Genomic DNA, 14,291 nt, shown 5'->3' with positions numbered 1-14,291 from the left:
CTGTGTATTTTTCTGCTCCCTGAAGGATGAACTTTTAATATTTAAGAAAACAGCAGTGAACTACTTCCTGACATCTAACATCTAATTAGAGACATAAAAACAGACATGGAAGAATTTCACGAGAGGCCTTTTTAGTTTGTATCATTTCTAAAAAATTAAAAACAATGAAAACTTTAAAATCCATGTCCACTGAAGGTAAAATAAAGAGGTGGGCAGATCAATGCAAAATATCAATAATATCAATAGCAGGTATCAGATTAAAATTAGCATGCTGAGATCAATCATTTAGTTTCAGATTCCATCTAGAAATGTTATTCTATTTTTGTGTTGAACTTTGTAACTACCTGTTCTTGTTTGCTCTTAAATTATAGTATTTTGCACTTTATTTTGTAAAAATGCACATAAATCATGTTAATATGTTCTTAAAGTATTTTGTAGAATGCTGTTCCAGGTTTGAACAAAATAATTCAAAGTAAAAACCACAAGAACACCAAAAGGTCAAACTTAAATAAGAAGCATTGGTATCGGCGATACAGGTCTTGTATTTACTTGGTATAGATAGATAGATAGATAAATCTTTATTGTCATTGTCACAAGAACAACGAAATTTAAAAAGTGCAGATCAATACAAAAATAAAACATGCAGTGTCGCACACCTTCAGTAAAATGTTCACATATGTAGCTCAAACTATTTACAGAAAGGTCCCCAGTTGTCAGAATTTCCCAGTCTCTTGAACTTTTTCACATCTTAAATACATATTTTGATGATCAAAGAACAAAAACATGTAAGTGAAAAGATAAAACCATCCACAAAAGCAGTGCTATCTTCAAGTTGGAGTTTGCCCCACTGTGATTCAATGGATTCCACATGTAGACTAATAATGTCTCAGCAAATAATCACATTGCATTCAGAAAGGCAAATTACATAGGTTTTCTTTTTGTCAGCTGGCCGCAAACTGCTGATCAAATAGCCCTATCATCTTGAATTTCTATCACACAGACAAAAAGAATTGACCAGAGACAAGATAAAAGCCTGCAGTGCCCTGACAAATCTAAACTCACTTAAGACGTCAATAGTGTCACGCCGAAAAGATGCCTGCATTGAAAAAAAACACCCAGAAATCCATATCAATACTCTGCCAATCAGGTAATTTCATTAAGGCATTCAATGCCATTTGCTGATGGGATAGCAAATTGTGTGCAAACAAAGCAAAGGTCAGTAAAGTATTGTTGAAGTAAGTGACAGATTGCACCTGGAGGAGTGCAGAGGGGCAGAAAAATGCGCCAAGTCGCTAATTAGACGCCTATGGTAAAAGGAGGCAACTTTCTAATTCCACCGGCCTGTTTTGATACAAATCAAGGCTTTTCCGTTGGAGTCGGTGTTTCTCTCCTGAACAAACTCCTCTCTGGATCTGCTTAAAAGGAGCGCTCCACAACTTACGATTTCTTTAAGCAGCTGTGAGTGGCTGTGAGTTTTTTTTTTTGGGGTGGAGGGACGTTTATGGCTCCATTCAAAGGCTGACATCTCAAACACAGGAAGGAAGGAACTGAAGAAGTGCCATACAGTATAAAGAGGTTTGTTTTTAAACTCCTGCTGCCTTCCGCAAGACAGGTCCTTTAACTGAGGCATAATTTAGGATTATCTGATATAGCAAAGGAGGCTTTTGCTGTATAAAAACAATCAATATGACAGAACACTCCCATCATTATCCAGCCATGCTCCTCCTGCAGCCATACAGTGAGGTTTAAAGACTCTACAGGGGTCCCACCCCCACAGAAAGAGAACTGACTTCAGCCCTGATGTCACATGTGGAAGAGGGAAACGAGTGGATTGGGTGTGTGTGCGTGTGTGTGTGTGTGTGTGTGTTGGTGGGACGAGCTCTCAGGATTATGGCCTGGAAGCATGTTAGATAATAGATCAAAGAGATACGCCGGAGAGAGCCCTTCATGCGTTTTCTACCAAACACTCATCGTTATGAGGAGTGGCAAATTCTTTTATTCCTCAAAATGATGCAAAACCCTTGAAAAAGGAAATCAAATAGATAAAAATTATTGACCAAAGTAACTACTTGTTTCATCTTTTGCAGCTAAGTGCTACACAAGATTATTCCACTTATTTTATGTTTCACCTGTATTGTTTTGCATGCTGGACATAACATAAATCCGCACATTTGTCAGAGTTTGTGATGTCAAAAAAACCCCTGACATTTAATGAATAATTTCAGAGCTTTTTACATCACTAATATTACCTGCAACCTGTGCAAAATTTCAAAAATATATTTAAATCAATGGTAAGAGGAGTCAGTATGTCGTATAAGTTCCACTGACGCTGTTAAGGTTTATCCTTTCAGAACCTGTTGTACTTCATTTTATTTAGCTTTTTGTTTCTGTTATAGCAAATAAACCAAAATTAAAAACATCTGGATATCTAGGTTGGTTTTCAGATCACATTTAGAAAATCAACTAAGTTTCCAAGATGGACAAGTCAAATCAAGAAATAACATACAGTAACTGCCTTGTAGTGGGTGTCACCCATGTTTGAGCAAATATTAGTTTTCAAATGTATACAGATGACTCAGTGGCTTTTCCATAAGCAAATAAAAAAACTATGCTCACACTTTTAGCCTATAGGATTGGCCTTTTAAGCATTCATCACTGAATTCCAAAAAACTGTAGAATTTTAAAAAATAGATTTCAGTCAGAAGAAAGGAACAAATCTACTTTCAAGGCATTAAATGTCATCAAGTGGTTTAACACAGAGACATATTGATGGAGCAGCAGAAATTTCACAACAATCTGCTGTACTCATGAAAAACGGAAGATTGTTCTTACAATAACAAACCTCCCAAACCTCGATAAAATTGGCAAAGTTACATTTGAAGAGTCCCAATGGTGGGAAAACAGTGTTACGATATAATGAAAGCAAGGCTGCCCTTTCAGACATCACCAAAATGGCCACCATACCCACAGTGAAGCAAGGTGGTGGCTCCATCATGCCTTAGAGCTGCGTTCTTCAGCTGCAATTGAGGATTTAAGTGGAAGGAATCATGAAGAGTTCCACATATGAGTAAATGTCGAAACCAAACCAAACCTTTGGGCTTCTGCTAGAACTTTGAAGATGACGAGGAAGGAACTCCATCTTTCACTACAACACAAAGAATACATCCAGATCATTAGAACACTGGTTTCTGTGCACATTATATGGCCTCGCAACCTGGCAGATTTTGAGTGTTCTTGCAGAGAGGAATGGGAAAATATTGCCAATTCAAAATGAACAATGCTAGTAAGAGTCATTACCCAAAATGAAAAAGTGTTGTGCAAATTCATCTTGTTCTCAGTTCTTCACAGAACTAAAACCTGGGCTTTTTAGTTCCAGGTTTTTTGATTTTTTTTTAGCAATTTTCACACCTTTCTACCGATAATGCCCTACATACTAACAAATGTGCATCACATGAGACAAAAGCATAGGTGATGCATCACCTAATTTAAACCTAACATGCAGTTTTAATGAACTATTTTCACTGTTTGTAGTTTCATCAGTATTGTTGTTTGAAACTTTACATGCAATGCAGAACGGTTGTCTCTAACCTCCACAGGCTTTTACCAACATGCACTTCAAGGAATCCTGAAAAACCCTTCATAATTATTCCACAGAAAAGATAAAAGGACTCCCAATTAAATCAGAAACTACTAAAGGGGCACAATCATGTTTCCATTTGTCAAAGGCAAACTAACTCTGATGTGAACCCTTGGTGTTGACAGACATCTCCATCAGGAAGTAACTTTGCTTGAGTTTGTGCTCATGCTGAGCTTGTAAATGCAGCAGCGTGCTTCAGTGGATCCATTAGTGCCAGAATGCGAGAGACGAAGAAATCAATTCACAGGAGCCTCCTATTCAGGTGAAGCATCTTCTGCTTACGAATACAGAGGGCTGACATCTGTGTGTAAAAATGGCCAGAATAATAGATGGCAACAAGCAAAACACCCACTTTATTGAAAAATCTATTGCTGGAGCAGCTTGGCTTTTAGAATCAAAGACCTTGATGGTTGAACTAATGTTATTTACAATTGACATCAGTTGATTCAGACAGACGACTGGGAAGTATTCAAAAATGCACATAGAGTATGTAAGTAAACAACGCATTATATCAAAGTTAACCTCAACCTTTACTCTTGACACTCTGCTGCCCCCTTATGGACAAACTAAAAAATGCATGAGCCCGACATTTTTGATTTCAGGTTCCAGTCATTGCTCCTTAGCACTTTGCAGGATATTACTCAGTTAAAACGAATCTCAAATAAATAAAAGCAAAATAAATTCAAATGAATACAAATTTATTGAAATTGGCATTCATCAGTGAGCAGGAAAACACTGTGTAAACAAATGCTGTAGTTTGTCATCACTCCTGTCAGTGTATGTCATTCACTTTGCCTGTAAACGCAACTTTCAACTGTAATTTATCTGCCTATAGGAAATGTAACACTTTATCTGCTAGTTACACACTACAAAAACACAAAATCATAACCAGTATTTTTAGTTTCTAGTGCAAATATATTAGAACACTTGAAATAAGACAAATCTAAGTCATATGTAACTTTTCCAAAACATGTTGGAGCTTGTTTTAGGTCAATTTAGGTTTAATATTGATCAAAACTACTAGCTCCACTGTAAGATATTTCTCACTTATAATATGGAAAGAACATCTTGTGATAGGTAAAGAAATCTGCCAGTGGAACTAATAGTTTTAATCAATAGTCAAGAGTTATTGACCTGAAAGGTTCTACATCTTGCAGAAAAGTTGCTTGTAAGTTAGAACACTTGAAATAGGAGAAAACTAAAATATTAGCACCAGAAACTAGAACAAAAATACTTGGTAACATTTGTTGTTTTTACACTGCAGCTACATCCATGTTTTCAGCTTGGCATGATGTCATTCATATGTCAGACTTCTCAGGCAAATCAACAGCAGCTTAAGTCAACAGTATTGATATTGTTGAAGTTTTCCCCAATTCTTCCAGACAATTAGAAGAGCTTATGTATAGTTTCACTTAAATATGCAATTCCTGTGACAAGTTAACTTACACTCATCATGGTCAAGTTGTTATATTAATTTTATTTGAACCATTTTTTCCCTCCACTTTCCAATTAAGATTTTAGATTGCTCTTCAAACAGAGTTGGTAGTTTTAGGTTTCAATTTTAAGGAGTTAATACCAATTTAGTTGTGGAAAAAGTTTTGAAAGGAGAGTTGGACTCCGAGGTTTCCCTTTGTCACCTTTCTGGACAGCATTTCTAGGCAATGCCAAGATGTTGAGGGAATCTGTTTTGGAGGCATCAGGCAGAATGTGAAGCAGCCGGGATGCGGATCAGCACCTTGACCGTAGTCCTGATCTGGAAAAGGATAGAGTGTTTCACGAGGTTGGGGGCGAGGTCCTACCCAAAGTAGTGCCGTTTAACTTGGGTTCTTGTTCACAAAAAAGGGAACAATGGAGTGGGAGATCGACAGGAAAATTAGTGTGGTATCTGAAGTGAAGTCAATACGTATCGGTCTGTTGGGGTGAAGAGAGCTGAACCGAAAGGTAAAGCTCTCGATTTACTAGTTGATCTACATTCCTGCCCTCATCTATTGTCTCAAGCTTTAGGTAATGACAAAAAGAATGAGAAAGTGGATACAAGCGTCTGAAATGAGTTTCCTCCGCTAGGTGTCTGCGGTTTCCCTTAGAAACAGGGTGAGACACTCCTTCATCCAAGAGGGACTCAGAGTAGAGACGAGCCATTGAGGTGGCTTGGGCATCTGGTTAGGAAGCCTCCCGGACTCCTCCCTGGCGAGGTTAGGGAATTCCCATTGGAAGCAGACCCAGAGGTAGACCCAGATCACCCTGGAGGGACTATATTTCTTGGATTGGGAACATCTTTGGCTATTCTACACTTTTATATCCCAAAAAACCTGCCATATAACAGCAGCATGCACAGTTTTGAGAGCAACAATAAAGACTAGGACTGGCTGTGTTTACGTAGATATGATGGGTGACCAATTCCAATTGGCTCACCCATTGAACCTTTTAAAAATGTATTGACAATGGTTAAAAGCAGTAAACAAACTGAAAGAGTGGTCAAATATTCAATAAAAAGGCTTGTTGATGTTAACTAAAAGCATTTGGTTAAGGGGAAACTTGCTAAGAAACATTTAATCCACTCTTCCTGGAGGTGTATAATGTGAATAATTCATAATGCATTAAAACTTAAATTTGTGCACCCGATGCTTGTTTTTAAAAAGTATTGCAGTGTATGTTGTATGAAAGGTTCAAATAAATAATAAAAAGCTCCAAAATAACATAGAACTTGAGTCCTATGATGAGTTTATGTGAACTTCTCATTGGAAATGTAAAGTACATTTCATTTCACTCATTGCGGCATGCTTCCAGGTGTGTGTGAATCTGCATAGAGTGTGTGTGGAGAGAGCTGTTCCACCGCGCCCTGCTGTGGCTGAGTGCACATTATCAGTGGAACGCCCTGGATGACCACGTTCTGGCTACCAATGCCAATGTTTGGAACCACCAGTCCAGCTTCTTGACAAGGCTCAGCAGGCTTGGAGCCAACCATGTCCGGTGAAGTTGCTACTGTCACCAATGGTGAGCTCTTTTTTGTCACGACTCTTAGTTCTGTGCCCCCATCAGGAATGAAGGTGCTGAGGCCCTCCAGATCAGAGCTGTAGGTGATCAAAGTCTGCGTGCTGGTGGAGTCCTGAGGGGTGTTATTGTCTGAGCTCAGCTTTGTCAGCAGGACAGTCTGGGGTTCGGCCCTGACGGTACTGCAAGACGACCCGAGAGGTTGCACAGCTGCCAGCAGGTTGACTTGTTGGATCATAGATTGATTGACAACGACGTCTTGGTTATCTGGCTCCAGTAAAACCAGTTTGGTCTTGCTTGTTCCATCCCCACCAGCAGGGATTAAGGTGCTTTGCTGACCCAAAGGCTGTGGGACGATGATTTTAATCTGTGCGTTATTGTACGAAACCATTGAACTAGATGGGAAGGGAACTTCAATCTGAGCATTGCTTTGCGGCATTGTAACGGGAACCAGGTTGACCGTGTCTGCTGAGCTGGAAAGCTGGAGCTGCACCGTGTCCTGGGCGTCTCTGTGCTGCTTCTTGTGGCTGCGAAGCGAGTCCTCCCTCACAAACGATGCATCGCACAAGTCACAGTGGAAGGCCCGGGCTGCATCCAGTTTGGCCCGATAGCGAGAACTGACGGGTTTAGGAGAGTTTTGTCCACCTCTGCCGGCATTCCTGACTCTTCCTCTCTCTGCTTTATCCGAGTGACACTGCTCTCTGTGAGTGACCAGACAGCTGAGTCGCTTGGAGGTAAAACTGCACAAGTCACATCTGAAGGGGCGCTCCTCTGAGTGGATCCGCTCATGGACTTTGAGCGCCCCCTTGCTGGAGCATGAGTAAGTGCATTTGGAGCACTGAAAGGGCTGAGCGGGCAGGTGTTGCTTCGCGTGTTGCCGCAGAGCAGACCTGCTGGCGGACTTGTAGTCGCACTGTTCACACTGAAACAAGTTCTCAGTGCCGTGCTTGATGCGAGTGTGAGACTTCAGGTTTCCTTTCATAGCACAGCGGTACTCACAGAAGTCACATTTGTAGGGCTTTTCCCCGGAGTGAATGCGGAGGTGCCTCTTCAGGTCGGAGTTGATTTTGAACTTTGCGTCGCACTGCTGGCACTGGAAAGGTGCATCACCTTGAAAGAGAAAGAGAGAATAAATGAGAGGCTTGTGTCACCAGGTCAGCCAGGTAAACATTGAATTAGCATTTGAAGGAAGCTACCGGTGTGAGAGCGTAGGTGCACAGTGAGTTGGCTAGAGTTGCGGCTGGCGTAAGGGCAGATCTGGCATTTGAACGGCCGCTCGTCGTAGTGGATCCGAAGGTGCTTCTTCAAACTGCTGCTGTCCGCTGCTGCGTACGAGCAGTGCTTGCACTTGTGAGGCCTCTCGCCCGTGTGGGAGCGGCTGTGCATGTTCAGTTTGTCACGCCGGCTGAAGCGCTTGTGGCAGAGCTCGCATTCAAACGGCTTCTCGCCTGCTCATTGAGGGAAGAACAAAGTGGGCTGACTCTTTGGGCTTTTCTGCAGCTCATCTCAAAAACGTACAGTATTAAAAGGGATTATCCTACCGGTGTGAGTCTTGAGATGTCGCTCCATGTCTTTTTGGCCATACTGTGTCTTAAAAGTGCAACCTGTAAATGTGGAAGAAAAGCCAAACTCTCAAATTATTTAGAAGATTTTAGTCCTTTTAGTCCTTTTTTATTGTTTGCACATTGTGCAAACAATAAAATAGATGTTCTCTCTGACCTAACAATTGGTGTGAACAAATTTTGGCTCACATCTTTTTCCCCAACTTTGCTTTAATTTAGTAATAGTTGCAAATATTTGTTTCTACGCAGCTCTATTAAAACAGAGGGGTTCTACACACCAATAAATGTGGCAATAATGTTCTTTCTGGCAGTGCATACCAACTCATGCGATGAAGGAACCTTTACCACTGTAGAATAGCAAACTTTATGAGTTTAGCATTTACCCTGTCTCTCAAAGAAAGCTATTGGCTGAGCTTTTAAAGCACTGAACTGTGAATCTGCTCTTTTTATCTGCTTAGATGCATTTCTCTCTTAGATGAAACCACTATAGAAGTAATTACTGTTACTTATGTAACTACATATTTATTTATTAATTTACATATAAAGCAATCCCATATCCGTGCAATCACGGCAGAGTCTCTTGAGCCAGGTTCAAGAGATGCTCATCCGAAGACACTACATAAATTAACTGAATTTAACTTTCCTAATCTGAATATAACTTTAAACCTTCCCTACATTCACAAATAGTAACAATTAATTTGTTAAAAGGTCATTGCTGATGTATTCCCTTCTCTTCATTGAACTAAAAACACCTGTTTGGTTCAGATCGGTATTTATGGCTTGAGGATCAGTAACTTTACAGAACCAACCTGAGAAACAGCAGGAGTGTCTTTTGGAAGTCAGGGCAGGTTTTAGTTTCTTGGATGGAGTTTTCTGTGCTTTGGTCAAGGACTTCTTGACACCCCTCACCACGCAGACCTGGTAAGCATCCTCAAGAACAAACTCTGTGCTGGAACCTGAGGTTTGAGGAAACCATGTCAGACGTGCATGAAACGGCTGCTTTTAAGTGAGTTTCCATTAAAATATAAAACCGGAACCTGTAAGAGAGGTTGATACAGAGCTGACCGCGGTATGAGAGGAAGGAAGGGAGCATCCGTTTTGCTTATGGGCGAGAAAGACCTCATAATTATTGTACTGCTGTTTGCAGAAGCCGCAGATGTGGATGTCTGGGTTCACCTCCACCGCAGAACAGGATCCTGCATTTACTAGATAACGAAAATAGGAAATAATGACTTCACCACAGAATTTATACATTTAGATTTGTTATGCTGACACCCAACAACAATTCTGTGCTGATTAGGAGTTGCTTTGTCTTACCTTCGCTGTTGCATGTTGCCATTTTCGATTTTGTTTTGCTAAAGCTCAACTTATTTTTCGGCTGCTGTGTTCGAGCGAACGCTTCATTTTGGCGTAAAACAAAAGCGACTCAAATGAAAACACGGCCATCAATAAAACCGCATATTTTCAACTGTGAGCTCCATGAAGATTAGTTTCCACCGATAAAATTAACAGTTCACTCTTTCAAAAACACCGACACTTTGAGGTTTTACGACACTATCGCTACAGTTTGCGGCATGCGTATCTGAGTTACATACCATGTTGCATTGAATGCTGTGGGAAAAAGGAGTTTCTTTCTTTCTTTCTTAGAACAGATGTAAATCATGTTATTATGTATGTGTACGCATAATACACACACACATGCAAACCCACACATATGTGTGTGTATTATGCTTAAACATACATAATAATATGTATGTTTAATACATATTTGTCATTGAATTCAATGAGAAAGTGTGTCCAAACTTTTGGTCTGTACTGTATATAGCTTTATATATATATACCTGTAAATGCTGATAGCTGTGGCCCGGAAGAATCTCCTGTAGCAATCTGTATTACTGCGATTCTAAAGAACCCTCTGACTGTTGCATAGCAATGTCATGAAGAAGATGCTCTAGGTTATTCGTAATGTTTTTCATTTCATGAAAAATCCTTTTTTGCACAATTATTTCCAGAGGTAGCAGAGAAGTCCCCAGAACACAACCAGCTTTTTTACCAGCTTTTTTATTCGCTTGTTTAGTCTAATGCTGCTACCCAAACTAATAATGGAAGAAGATATCATATTCTCTATAGCAAAATTATAGAAAATCTGCAGCATCTTGCTGCAAACACTGAAAGACCTAAGCCTCCTCTAGAAGTAAGGTCTCCTCTGTCCCTTCTTGTAGACCTCTTTATTGTTGCATCACCAGTCCATTCTGTTTTCTAGGTAAACACCGAGATGAATATTTGACAAAGACAAAGGAAAATCAGATATAAAGATGCATTATTCACACACAATCCTAATGCATAATATATCAAAGATATGGGGCAAAAATCGTTTCAGCTGCCATAGAAAGATTTGGAAATAGCTCCATTTACTCATTTACTGTTACCACTGATAATCCACTGCAATATATTTAACCCACAAAATGACATGTTTTCTGACTTAGTTTTAAAATTATCTCATGTCTGGACTGAATATTGAAGATTCTTGCTGATTCATATGGCAAAGAAAAAATGTTTACTTCACTTCAGTGGTGGGAAGTAACGAAGTACAAGTACTTCGTTACTGTACTTAAGTACAATTTTCATGTATCTGTACTTTACTTAAGTAGATTTAATAATGGGTACTTTCTACTTTTACTCCACTACATTTTACAGTAAGTATCTGTACTTTCTACTTCACTACATTTCTACAAAAGTGTCGCGTTACTCGTTACATCCAAGTCGCACTGCTCTCTTTTTGTCCGTTAAAATATGAAGTTCAGGAACTTTAAGGTGGCGCCGTAAAATCCAAGCAATAACATGACTTAGTGTCTGTTGTCACCCATCGCCTCCCCCTTTACTAGCACGCGGAGCTCCAGACATGCGCAGTGGTTTCCTCTGAGCGGGAGAAGACGTCTAACTAATCGATAATAGCTGCATAAATCATAAGATATGACGACATGTAAAACCAGCAGCGCTTCGCTTTCACAGACGGTGGGACTTTGTCCAACTTTTAGCGTCACTTGGAAGGAAAGCTTAAAGAAAGGTAAGATCTGTGGACGTGATGCTAGCAAAGCTAGCTGTACTGAGACACATGTTGCATCTGCGATGAAAAAAAGTTGTCACTCGCGCTGAATTATTGTGTGGATTCAGGAACGATCCGATTCTTCTGGACGGATCTTTACTAAGGTTGATGGGACTGAAGCCTCACTGAGAGCCGTTCTTTGTTCTTGTATACACTGCAATAGCTATATATAGCTATATATATATATATATATATATATATATATATATATATATATATATATATACACACACACACACACATTTATTTAATTGCCGAATAAGTAAAAGTTGAACGTATGAACACAGAGCATGCTCATTGATTGATTTTGTCTCCTGTCATGGTGGCAAACGTGCAGTGGGAGGGAGGATGAGAACAGTCATGGTGCTCCTTCTGCTTGTTGCGCCGTTGGACAGTGTTCATAGTGTTGTTGTAATGTTACAATTACAACTGTAATTGTAACATAGCAATTACAGTTAATTGCTATGTTTCATGGTTTAATGGTGCAGACAGTTGTGGTTTCTGACATGGGCAATATGGGCAACCGCCCAGGGCGTTATTTTTATAGGGATGGCAGGCGACCTCTGCGGATTGTAGCACAGCGATGAAAGCAAAACAGAATGAAATGAGTTGTAATTGATACTGGTTAAATATATTTCAGCTCTAAGTATTTATATCTAGGTGTTTTTATGGAAATGTGGATCTTTCAGATCAATCTGAGAACCAATTTTGATAGGTGCACTTCATTTTATTGTGTCATGTAGCGCAGGGCGCTGGTCTTGGTCTCGTGTTCAGTGGTCTTGACTACAACTCTGCTACGTGGCTCCTCGATTGCATGTCTTCCCCCCCACACCTTCGTTCCATCCCCTTTCAGTTGGATTTCTTTCTAAATAAATGTCACTAATGAAGTTCATGCTACGTTAGGACAGGAAATAAGATGTTTCCATCCCTGAAATTATGATGCATAGAATCACATATCTAAGTCTAAACTCTTACAGAGAATAAACACAATAAGAACATGTTTAATCTGTGACATTGTTTATTAAAATGGCACATTTATGATATATTCAAATTAAATACTATCGGCACACTTAATGATATTAGCGATTAGGTTATGTATTCAGCAAGTACTTTTACTTTTAATACTTAAGTATTTTTAAAAGCCAGTACTTTTTTACTTTTACTTAAGTAAAATGTTAATGTGGTACTTTGACTTTTACTTGAGTACATTTTTGCCTGTGTATTTGTACTTTTACTTAAGTACATTTTTTGAGTACTTTCTCCACCACTGCTTCACTTAGCCGCCATGTTAGCATTTCCAAGGACCTGATGTGTTATGTTTAAAAAATATCTAGTTCAACTTTTTAAAAGAAGTTATTTCTAATGTGAAATTTTGATATACCCTTTATAAAGTTTGTCATGCTTAAGAATGTGAGCTAGCAGGTTAGCTACGTCTTCAAGTTTTCTTCAAAGTAGTTATCTTCTTTAGCTGACTACCTAAAGCCGGCCTCAAAGACATACGTCAAAACTATTTTAACCTAAGTTACAACATTGTCTTATTATATACTATGTGGTGTATTAAATTTTAACAGTTGGCTCGAAAGTAAACTTGAATTAGCTAAATATAGCTTTAGCACTTGTTACAGGAATGTAAAGGTAGTTCTTGTGTGAGCTTTCAGACACAGCAGCTGTTGTTGGGCTCCTTGCTGAACAAACAGCCATTTTCAACTAAGGACAATTTACTGGGATCGTTGGGGTGAGGGAATGAGAAGGCCTCTATTTATGCCAGAGCAGTTGTGCTGGTGTGAATAAGCCATGAAAGTGAGTGACACACAGCTCCATTTTCAGTGGCAGCTCCTTAACTGCCTGATTGCCACTGTGAAGCTGAGGAATTTCCTTACGCTGACTTTCCCGAACAGCAAAGGCACAGGACTGATTCCTTCCCTGCTGAAACAGCAAATCCTCAAGACAGACAGGAGATCCACACACACGCCTACAAGGCTTACACACACACACACCCACGCCCACACACTGTGTGGCCTTTTATGGCCTGCCTTCATGACTGTGACAAGTTGATAATCGTCTTCTTTGAACAAGATTTCGTAAGGATACTCAACTATTATATTCAGATACCTCAGTGGGAATGTTTGTGTCAAATTAGTCACAAAAACAGCTTTATTTGCAGTTCTGAAATGTGATGACACAGAAATGACATAAAAAGGAGCTAATTAAATAAATAATTTGATACGTCCAGAATTTGCTAATCTTGTGCACATACAGTAAATCCCTGTCAGACTCAAGACGTGTCCCCACCCACGACCGCAGCCTGTGGTGAGCAGACTGAATGTTTTGATGAATTTTAATAGTTTCAGGAAAACTGTGCCTTTGGTTTCAATTTTGGTTTGTGACTCATTTGGCAACACCCCAAAGTAGGAATAAGATACAATGCCTCGCCTTGAATGTCTTGAACTTTTCCTCATCTTGTAGCATTACAACTACAAACTCAGATGGATTTTAATTGGTATTGAAAACAATAGGACACCATCATGTTTCTAGATGGACGGCCATGTCTTGGTTGCAGTTGCATCAAACTCTCCTTGATAAAATGAGCAGTGCACTGTGAGATGATGAAAGCTTGGGTATTGTCGTATAACCTAACATGGCTTTAAACTTTTCCTCAACTTTATTTCCGACCTGTTTACTGTCTTCCTTAGTCTTCAGGTTGCTGATGTTCACTAATGTTCTTTCACAAACTTACGTGGCCTTCACAGGGCAGCTGATGAACCCCATTTAGCATCCTAGTAACATTGGAAGTATAGAAAGCTGAATACAAATGCACTGCACACTTGTCAGATTTCTGTTAAAAAGATTGAAAAGCATTAATATTCTCCTTCAACTTCTGCCACATGAAATCCAAATAAATACATTACAGTTTAATGTGACAAAATGAGAAGCGTTGTTTTCAAGAAAAAGAAAGAAAACAATTGAAGGAACTTTCACAAAGAGAGTTCAAGAA

General features: G+C 39.5%; 1 protein-coding gene across 1 annotated transcript; it reads right to left on the bottom strand.

The window, feature by feature from the left end:
* Nucleotides 1–534: 534 nt before the first annotated feature.
* Nucleotides 535–9,759, bottom strand: zfp64 (zinc finger protein 64 homolog (mouse)). Its single transcript, XM_032558688.1, has 6 exons — nt 9,508–9,759; nt 9,228–9,395; nt 9,000–9,146; nt 8,170–8,232; nt 7,825–8,076; nt 535–7,738 (listed from the first exon to the last, which is right to left on the bottom strand). Exons 1-6 carry the CDS (start codon nt 9,527–9,529, stop codon nt 6,405–6,407), a joined length of 1,986 nt encoding a protein of 661 aa, XP_032414579.1. The 5' UTR covers nt 9,530–9,759; the 3' UTR covers nt 535–6,404.
* Between the last annotated feature and the right edge of the window lie 4,532 nt (nt 9,760–14,291).

The sequence above is a fragment of the Xiphophorus hellerii genome, chromosome 1, assembly GCF_003331165.1.
Source record: "Xiphophorus hellerii strain 12219 chromosome 1, Xiphophorus_hellerii-4.1, whole genome shotgun sequence".
Taxonomy (NCBI): domain Eukaryota; kingdom Metazoa; phylum Chordata; class Actinopteri; order Cyprinodontiformes; family Poeciliidae; genus Xiphophorus; species Xiphophorus hellerii.
The sequence above is the reverse complement of the archived record's forward strand: the minus strand, read 5'-3'. Positions and strand labels throughout refer to the sequence as shown.